At 44.6% G+C, this 10,526-nt stretch overlaps 1 protein-coding gene across 1 annotated transcript in view; it reads left to right on the top strand.

Moving 5' to 3' along the window:
* Nucleotides 1-5,852: 5,852 nt before the first annotated feature.
* The window catches only part of MYH16 (myosin heavy chain 16), a 62,528-nt gene continuing 57,854 nt past the window's right edge, over nucleotides 5,853-10,526 (top strand). The window contains exons 1-3 of the mRNA XM_082199605.1: nucleotides 5,853-5,905; nucleotides 7,502-7,783; nucleotides 9,506-9,649. Of these exons, the coding sequence (XP_082055731.1) occupies nucleotides 7,574-7,783; nucleotides 9,506-9,649 (354 nt within the window). The 5' untranslated portion in view covers nucleotides 5,853-5,905; nucleotides 7,502-7,573. The remainder of the gene's footprint in view (nucleotides 5,906-7,501; nucleotides 7,784-9,505; nucleotides 9,650-10,526) is intronic.

The raw sequence follows: 10,526 nt of genomic DNA, 5'->3' as shown, positions 1-10,526 counted from the left end.
TCCTGACAATGTCTCCACAACATGCAATGATCTGAATAAAAGAAAACGTCTGTTCAACATGCAAAATGTCCCTATAGTTCTTCAGTCATATGTTTTAGATGCCAAATGTCAGCATAAGATGTTCAAAACATTATTTGGATAATTGAAATTCCAAATGCATTTTGGCTTAGGAGTCTTCTCTGGTGGCCTGTTTGATTATGCAACATCCTTTCTGCATGAGTTCAGCCTAAAACTACAAATAATTTTGCTTTAAAAGTGCAATAAAAAAGCCAAGTCACCCAATTTTCTCCAGTTGCATAAACTAAAAACAGTCTTCTGCCCCTCAAATCATTGCCTGTGCCAATGTCAAAATCCTTTATCTCCACTTGGCTCACGCTTACAAAAATTAGCTATCATCTGTTAAAAACAATATATAATCATATAACAGAAAACCATCTCTCTGTACCCATACAGAAAAACTTACTAATGTAAACTTCTGAGTCCTACTAGTCAGGAATTCGTCCTATGAACTCATGCAGGAGGACCTCCTATATATTACCAAACCTTATTCATTGCACACCTGACCTTAACATGTTAATCAGGTTCCTACTCCCATTTCTTAGACATTTCCATCCATTCTGTGAAGACTTACAGTGACAGCAATCGCCCATCTCTCCTCCTGTATATATGAATACAGAGTAATAACCACAACGGCGAGAAGGCTGGCACAATTCCTAGGAAGATTGCACCTTCCAATTCTTACACAGCAGACGTCCGTTCTATGTTCCCATGGAGTCTGTTAGGTGCTTCTGTCTTTAATGGCCCACCTGGTTTCAAATAGTCATCAGCGTTGGAGCTGCTGGCACCTGAGAGGAGAGAAGGGCAGGCCAAAGTCAAGGGGGCACCAGGGAGACCACTACAGGCCATTGGTCCATCCATCCAGCCCAGATTTGTTCCACAATGGTTTTTTAAAAGTGTTTGAAACAGCCCTGTTTGAGTGGCCAGGTGGGGGGAAAACCCAGGACATCGGCAGAGGAAAGGGGGGGCGGGGGAGCGCACTGCTCCTGGCACCATCGGGGAGGGGGGTACCATTGCGGCCACCCCCCACTGCACCGGCGCCACGCCCCACGGGCGGCACACCACAACCCCACCTGCTCTCCGCTTCCGGGTACCAGAGCATGCAGCTCTGCCAGTGACCCAGCTGGGGCTTTTGTCCCTTTAATAAAGCTGTGTAGCAGAGGGAAGGTCAGGGAAGATGGTTTGGCAAGATGTAGTTCCGTATAGTTAAAGCTATGGTTTTCCCACTAGTTATGTATGGAAGTGAGAGCTGGACCATAAAGAAGGCTGATCGCCGAAGAATTGATGCTTTTGAATTATGGTGCTGGAGGAGACTCTTGAGAGTCCCATGGACTGCAAGAAGATCAAACCTATCCATTCTGAAGGAAATCAGCCCTGAGTGCTCACTGGAAGGACAGATCCTGAAGCTGAGGCTCCAATACTTTGGCCACCTCATGAGAAGAGAAGACTCCCTGGAAAAGACCCTGATGTTGGGAAAGATGGAGGGCACAAGGAGAAGGGGATGACAGAGGACGAGATGGTTGGACAGTGTTCTTGAAGTTACCAGCATGAGTTTGACCAAACTGCGGGAGGCAGTGGAAGACAGGAGTGCCTGGCATGCACGAAGAGTCGGACACGACTAAACAACAACATGCATGTCTTCTGCAACTGCAGTTCAGTGGGCTGGCTATACCAGCTGAGATCCCCTCTTCTGCCCTACTATTAAAGGTGCAACGGCCTTGTTCTTTTTTGCTAGACCTCCTGAGATCCCCATTTCAGCCCAGCTATTAAAGGCGCAGGAGCCATTTGAAGGAGCCTCTGGCAACCCTAGATTTATTTATTTTTCATGGAGTCAGGGTAGGGTCAGGAGCAGGATTTGAGGAGAAGGGGTGACTACAGGCAGTGAAAAAAAGGGAAAGGCATGGGCAAATCAGACAATTTCAGTTTCTGAGTTTTCCAACCTTAAGTTTTGTTTTCTATATTTCCACATCAGCTTGCATTAAAAGAAAAAGAAAAAATCCTCATGAAAATTCATTCACATTGTAGTGTGAATTTCTCTAGCTAACATACCCATTTCTACAAAAGCAGCTTCCTATAATATAATGCAACCTTCTGCACTGTTTTCACCAATTCATGTGCTTCTATGCACACTTCATGTGCTTCTATGCACACACGGGTGGCGCTGTGGGTTAAACCACAGAGCCTAGGACTTGCCAATCAGAAGGTCGGCGGTTCGAATCCCCGTGACGGGGTGAGCTCCCGTTGCTCGGTCCCTGCTCCTGCCAACCTAGCAGTTCGAAAGCATGTCAAAGTGCAAGTAGATAAATAGGTACCGCTCTGGCGGGAAGGTAAACAGCGTTTCTGTGCACTGCTCTGGTTCGCCAGAAGCAGCTTAGTCATGCTGGCCACATGACCCAGAAGCTGTACACCGGCTCCCTCGGCCAATAAAGCGAGATAAGCACCACAATCCCAGAGTTGGTCATGACTGGACCTAATGGTCAGAGGTCCCTTTACCTTTACCTTTATGCACACTTTGCTCCGCAACGTACATTCTGGGGCACATGACAACTACGCTGGAAAATTCAGAGCTGTGTGGATTTCAAAGGATAGTTGCCTTTCAGTCCTCGAATTGGTTTGGATAGTGTGACCCAGGTTGGGTGGCCTTTAAATCTGAATGGAGCCTAATTTATCCCCTGATCCCTAATTACCAGGTAAACACCCAAGCTGCAAGCATGCTGGCAGTATTTTGGATTTTTGGATCTGCAGTGAGGGAGATGCTCGATGACTTGGTCTCAAGCCAATGGGTGGGCTTTTGAGGGGCGACCGCCAGGAAACCCTGCATCCTGTGGCGCAATGGGTCAGTATGTCTGGCTGTCAACCAGAAGGTTGGTGGTTTGAGCCCACCCAGGGACGACTGTGGGCAGAATTTCTGCATTGCAGGGGGTCTACCAACTCCCTATGATTCTTTGAAGAGGGAGGGAGGATTGCAGGCCTTTTCCCTGATGGAGAAACCCCGGGCTGCTTCTGTAAATAGAAGCCCAAGAGAAAGTTCTGCCCTTCTTTGGACCAATATCCAGCCTCTGCCACGGTGAGGATACCAAAGGGAGTATTCCAGTTCCATGCAACAGCTGGGGATTAAGATGCCCGGCCAAAGGGGTGAGTCAGCACTCCTGCATTTTGTGTTGTGACTAATAAAATCTCAGAGTCTAAACAGGCACCCCCCCTCTCTCTTAAAAGAACTGCACGAGACCCGCTCCCAGACTTTCCCTCCTGGTCTTTTGGTAAAGGAAGAAGCACCTTCTCCTGTCAATTTGGGCTACTAATTAGTTGCTGCCTCCGTGAAAGGAAAGTTAATCCACCCTTCTGCTTGTCCCAACCCAAGCAGTTTTTGTTTGCCCCATGCTTTTCAGGCATGGATCTAAGTCAGGGGTCAGCAAACCTTTTCAGCAGGGGACTGGTCCACTGCCCTCAGACCTGGGGGGGGCAGACTATATTTTTTGGGGGGGGAGTGAACAAATTTCTATGCCCCACAAATAACCCAGAGATGCATTTTAAATAAAAGGACACATTCTACTCATGTAAAAACACCCTGATTCCCGGACCGTCCGCAGGCCGGATTTAGAAAACGATTAGGCCGGATCTGGCCCCCTGGGCCTTAGTTTGCCTACCCATGATGTAAGTGGTTTTGCCTTTGCCTTGAAAAACCCACTCGTTAGTGCTCAATCGGAACAAACGACAATCCATGGAAATCCCATTTGTCATTTGTTCTGTTTCAGTGCTGAACTTCAGCTTTTTCTGGGGGGAAATGGAGCTATAGATAAACCCAGAAGGGAGCCTTTTTTCCTCATCCTGGTCACAGTCCATTGCTTTGTGGATGCACAGAATTGTTGTTTTTGCTCATTTGCACATTTAGGCACATGTAACTAACACTCACATAATTGATTGAAGACGATGCTTTCAGCCTGTCGACAGCCCTAATGTTTATTTATATAGCAGCAACAAGGTGCAGGGCACTTGGCAGAGTAACATCAGGGAAGCGAGGGCAAGGAGCCAGGTACAACAGCACCGTTGTAGCTTCTCCACGACCCTGTCCCTGCAGCCTAACACAGTAGAGCGCATTTAGCCGTTCAAAACGCGGCTGGAGGAGCAAAGGTTACCCAGTGTTTTCTGAGTGATGGACCCAAAGACAGAGGATAACTGACAAGCCCTCCAGGCCAAGGATGGGGAACCTGTGGTCCTCTAGATGTTCTTGGACTTCAGCTCTCATCAGCCCCGGCTCACTTAGCCAATGATGAGACCAATGACGAGACTTCGGTAGTCTTTAGTGATTTGGCGCCTTGGGCGAGGCCAAAATTTGGTGCCCCCAATTGCATCTTCTCAATTATGGAGCTGTATGGTTTTGCGGCCCCCTCAGTTCGGCGCCCTGTTCAGGGGAACTGCCTGCAGCACCCTAAATCTGTTGCTGATGACACCTGGGAGTTGTAGTTCAGGAACGTCCAGAGGACCACAGGTTCTCCACCTCTCCCCGGGGTTCAACTTTTAAATGTTCAATATAAAATATTGCTGTATGAATCTTTTCATGCAAATAGAATGACTTTAAACATAGCAGGCTATATCGGAACCACTAAAATCATCCCCTTTCGGCACCTGCTAAAATGATTCCTGTTTAGACGAGCCTATCCAAATGCTTAGAAAGTTGATGTGAATCTTAACCTATTCTAGTGTTTCAGCTTTTTGTATGTTTTAAATTATTGTTTACGTTTTTCTTGATTTTATCATTTTATCTTTTTGTAAACTGCTTTGAGGGTGTTGGGGTTTACATCAAGAGATGTAATATATTATTATCTCAACACACACACACACACACACACACACACACACACACACACACACACACAAATTGATTTAACCTACTATATTTTGTATAAATGGGCTCCAAATTTATTTATACAAAATATATTAGGTTACAAATAAATATATATGTATATATAATTCTTTGTTTACATTTTCAATTTTTTATCTTTATTCCGTGTTGTTTATTTTAACCGTTGTTTTGAAAATAATTATAAGAAAACCAATCAAGCAGTGTATAAATTTTAGGAAATAAAAGGATAAACCAAATGATTTCAGTCCAAGCACTGGACTATATACAGTGGTACCTCAGGTTAAGTACATAATTCGTTCCAGAGGTCTGTTCTTAACCTGAAACTGTTCTTAACCTGAAGCACCACTTTAGCTAATGGGGCCTCCTGCTGCTGCCGCGCCACTGGAGCATGATTAGGATGCCTTCAAAACCAGTTTGCAGTAGTTCTCATCCTGAAGCAAAGTTCTTAACCCGAGGTACTATTTCTGGGTTAGTGGAGTCTGTAACCTGAAGTGTCTGTAACCCGAGGTACCACTGTATGCATATTATGCATTGATCTCTCTTTTCGGTCTCTCCTCACTGCACTTGACATGAGCCACCCATTGTCTGAATCTGCTTTCACTCTGGCTTCTTCTCACCGCTAGCTGACCCAAGTCTCTCCCTTCACCTGGCGCAACGGAGCCTCGGCTCAGACGGTGCTTTTAATGAGAGAAATCTGCAAGGCAGGGCTTCTATTTCGGCCTCTCCTCCGGTCCCTCGAGCCACAAAGCCCTGTTTATAAGACACCCTATAAGGAAGAAGAGAAGGAAGAAGAAATCCCTAAGAAACTGAGGCAACACTTGATCTCTCCTGAGGGATCTGATCCTGGGCCAATCGGCTTCTCTTAAGCAAAGTCGCCGGTACTCATAGGGAGAAAGTGATATCTTCAAGACTCCCGTTGTTTGGGTATAAAAGAGACCAGCCAGTCTCTTGCTAATCAGGGGTGTCTCTGTGTCCTGTTCTCCGGTAGGTACTCCTGGGGCCATTCCTGGCAGGAGGCGGGAGGGAATTGTGGTACAGTCTGGATTGCGGTACACGCAAGAAACTAAAGCATGAAGCCTTATTCTAATTCTCTCTCCATAGGGTTAACTAGTATTCTTAACATTGGTATTAACTAGTATTATTTAATAGACTATTGGATTTTAATATTCTGTTGAAAGCCGCCCAGAGTGGCTGGGGAAACCCAGCCAGATGAGCGGGGTATAAAAAATAATTTATTATTATTATTATTATTATTATTATTATTATTATTATTCAGTAACGCTTGGGTAGGTGTTTGGTGGTTTTGCTATTTTATTTTTTGGCTCTTGTTTTGATTAATCGATTGCGTTTGTTCTACTTCGGCTGTCTTATTTCTTGTTTGGCAACATGCTGTTTACCGCTTCAGGGACCTTTGCGCCCCAAAGCGGTATATAAATAAACCACACTGTCGCTTAAGCGTTGAGAGCCAGTGGCAGCTGGTTCCCTTTGGGACTGGTAGGGTGGAAGGCTGGGAGACCAACAGCAGGTGGCGCTAGAGAGAGTGAGAGGTAGAGCCAACAAATGGATCAATGGACCAACCCTCTGCTGGTTGGAAAGAAAACATAGACTATTATCTAAAATGAATGCAAAGTTTATGAACGACTGGAACAAATTTATGACTTACATTGAAGGGAACCATAGAAACTTAAAGACTATAGCAGGTTTGGTATAAATCTTACGATGTGTAAATCAGAATCAAGTATAAGCTGCAGGAGAAATTAATTATGGATATTAAGAAGCCTGAAAGTGGGAGGGATGGAGGTCGGGAGGGGGAAGAAGTGGGATCTAAGTTTTTAAAGTTATAAAGAAACAAATGTGAAGAATAATAATTGGAATGGAAACGGATAAGATTATTATGCTATAGTTGGACATTTGCAACCTATTCGCTTATTTATTTACTTACCTTTTACTTATATTTTTTTCATTTATTTCTATTGTATATGAAACTTAATAAAAAGAAATTTTAAAAAAGGAAAGAAAACATAGAAGAAATTTAATAGATCCCCTATTATTTATTTATTTATTTATTTAAAAATAGTATTTATTAAGGTTTTAAGTTTACAAAAAGGCAAAAGAAAAAACACCAAATTAAACAATAGCAAAACAACACATCACAATAAAAAAACAGAAAAATAGAAACAATTAAAAAACAACAACAAATTGAGCCTTCCCAGAACTTATCTTTCATTTGCTTGTTTCCCTGACCTCCTCACACCTCCCTTTTTTGTATTCTAAGTCAATTATCCATTTCAGCAAATCCTTTCCCTCTCTTCAAAAATTTTATCCTGAAAATTTATCTTGATCTTAATATAAGTTTACTTTCCCTTTTTTCACCAATTAACAGTCTATTTTTCTTAAATCTTTGATACATTTTTGCTAAAATCACATAGATTCATTCCAACATCATTCTAACATTCATTAATTTTACAATGTTTCTGTAAATAGTCTTTAAATTTCTTCCAATCTTCCTCCACCGATTCCCCCTATTTATTTATTTTAACCTTGAGACAAGTGTGCTGCTTTTTATTTTTCCCTACCCAGGAGCCCACAACACTCTTCCAAGCCTCTTCTTCTTCCTTCCTGCTCCTGCCTTGTGCCTAACCCCGAGCCAAGATGCCTGGCGGATACAAAGGAGAATGCGGGGATGATGTGGATCCTATGCCATTTCTGGCTCCTAGCGAGAAAGAGAGGATCGAGGCCATAAGCAAACCGTACGATATCAAGAAGTCTGTCTGGGTCAAGGATGAAAAGGAGGGATTTGTCGCTGGAGAGATCCAGTCCGAGACGGATACCCAAGTCACTGTGAAGACGGTGACCAATCAGGTGACTTGGTGGGACAGGAGGGATGATTTCTGGGTCTTGCAAAGTCTTTGATCTGCTCCTTAGCCGGAATGAACACCTGGCAATGCTTTTGGAACTGGAGAAGGAACATCAGCTGTAGGGAAGTGATGGGGTGGCTGGGCAGATAAGGAGATGCAACCCCTTTTTGCATGAAGAAGTTGGTTATTTATGTAAAAACACACACACAACAACCACAAACAAGACTTTGGAGTTCTGAATGCCATCCATTAAAAGCGTATGGCTCCCCCCAGAATCCTGGGAACTGTAGTTTGTGAAAGGTGCTAGGAATTGAGCCCTATAAGGGACAAACTACAGTTTCCAGGGCTGGATCTAGATGCATCAAAGAAGCGATTAAGCTAAATGCGTTGCAAACGTCATACAGGGAAATCCTGTTGGTGAAAAACGGGACTCCACAGCGCCATCTGGTGCCACAGTGTATAAAACGCTTTATCTTTAAAAATGTAGCTGAGTCCCAGGATTCTTTGGGGGAAGCCAAGTGCTTTAAGTGTATGGTGCGACCACAGCCTGGTAGCCGATCCATACTGTTGTTTAAGGTGGAATGTAAGCTTCCTGTCCCTGCACTAATTCACCTCCAAATCACTGCCTGCTCTTCTCCTTCAGTCCGGATTTTCTCATGCCCTCACCTTTTTGAAGTAAAAGTAAAGGATCCCTGGACGTTTCGAAGTACAGTAGTACCTTGGGTTACATACACTTCAGGTTACAGACACTTCAGGTTACAGACTACGCTAACCCAGAAATATTACCTCGGGTTAAGGACTTTGCTTCAGGATGAGAACAGAAATCGTGCTCCTGCGGCGTGGCAGCAGCAGGAGGCCCCATTAGCTAAAGTGGTGCTTCAGGTTAAGAACAGTTTCAGGTTAAGTACGGACCTCCGGAACGAATTAAGTACTTAACCTGAGGTACCACTGTACTATATCCCTGGCCCGTGAAAATCTGGAAGTGGAAAGAGAGGCATTGGTTTGAAGGAGAATGTCGTAAGGGCAAGAGAGAATGAATGGAGGTACATGAAGCCAATTGTCCATGCAAAACAACAGTATGGATGAGCCTGAAATTGCAACTCAGTCAGGAGTGTCAAAAGCAAAGGATTAGATTATGAGCTCCTGGTTTCTATGGGGCCAGTTTTGTTAGGATGCCTTCAAAACCAGTTTGCAGTAGTTTGGGTCTTACTTGAGAGAGTTTTTCTAACTGACGATTGATTGATTTTATTCTCTGATGGTGGGTTTTTCTGCTCCGTTTGTTTGATGGCTTAACCATCACTGTACAGTGGTACCTCTGGTTACGAACGCTTCTGGTTACGAGCGCCGCTAACCCGGAAGTAGCTGCTCCTGGTTGTGACCTTTGCCCCAGGGTGTGAACGGAAATCGTGCGCTGGAGGCACAGGCGCAGCGGGAGACCCCATTAGTGAAAGTGCGCCTCAGGATAAGAATGGTTTCAGCTTAAGAACGGACCTCCAGAACAAATTAAGTTTGTAACCAGAGGTACCACTGTACGTTCACACTTCCACCATTGATTTAAGACCCTGCAAAAAGGGCATGTAAATATCATTGTAGGACCTGTTCCAAATTTGCTGTTGGGTCCCCGGAGCTCATCATTAAGTAAAGGAACATATACATCACCATGTTTTGGAAATTTTGGGTGCTGTGCCTCAAGGCTTTCGCTAAACCATGACTTCTCCACCCACAGACGGTCACCGTTAAGAAGGATGATGTCCAGCAGATGAACCCACCCAAATTCTACCAGGTCAATGACATGGCCAACATGACCTTCCTGAACGAAGCCAGTGTCTTAGACAACCTGCGCCAACGTTATGTCCTGATGAGGATCTATGTAAGTGAGAAGATGGGTGAGGGCATCTGAGACAAGCAGGTGCTGCAGGCAGTAGACTAGAGAGTCAGTTAGCTCCTAGGGCCAGATTTGGAAGTCAAGCTGCATGAGGTACTTTTAACAGAGGAATCCGAGGGCTCCCTTGGGCAAAAAAACAAAGACACCAACCAGGACAATTTGGAGCAAAACAGCAGCCTGTAGGCTTGGCCTTTATTGGAAACTGTCGCGACAGGACTCCCACCAACAACAAGATGAAGCAAAATGGAAGCCCAGAACAAAAGAAGACCCCAACTTTTATTAGTTACTAATCCCCCAAACTACACCCCTAAGACTACATCAGAACAATGTCACAACTACATCACAAAAAGGAGGGGTTGAGGGAGTTGTGGAGGTAACCTGAGTATCTTGTCACCTGGCTGGTTCCTCCTTTCCCCCTTCCCCATGAGTACTTTCCAGGTGACAAAGCAGAGTTTGCAGTTTCCTGCCCCCAGAGGGAAGAGCTGATCATTGTCCTTTGTTCCAGTCCGTGCTGAATCCACTCCTATATGCAAGTTCTTTGTGACCTTGATGGTCTTCTGTCTAGGACCATCAGGGTTGGCATAGCAACTGGGCAGGACCTCCTGTGTATATGCTGGTATGCTCAAGGGATTATGGCTGCCCTGTATCAAACCTTCCCCATTTTGTAGTCCTTCCTTCATGGAGTAAAATAAAAGTGGAACGGCGCAGATCCGATGTATGGTTGATTTTCTATGAATTTATAACAGAAGCGTAGCGTATGTAGTGTATGTATGTGTGAGTGTGTGTGTCAAGTTTGTACAAACTGAATGATTGGGGAGGGGGTTTCCTGCAACAGTAGGAAAGATGTGTTGGCCCTCACCTT

Source organism: Podarcis vaucheri, assembly GCF_965113315.1.
Source record: "Podarcis vaucheri genome assembly, chromosome: 14".
NCBI classification, from domain to species: domain Eukaryota; kingdom Metazoa; phylum Chordata; class Lepidosauria; order Squamata; family Lacertidae; genus Podarcis; species Podarcis vaucheri.
Note: the sequence above shows the minus strand (reverse complement) of the source record. Positions and strands in the feature narration are given on the sequence as shown.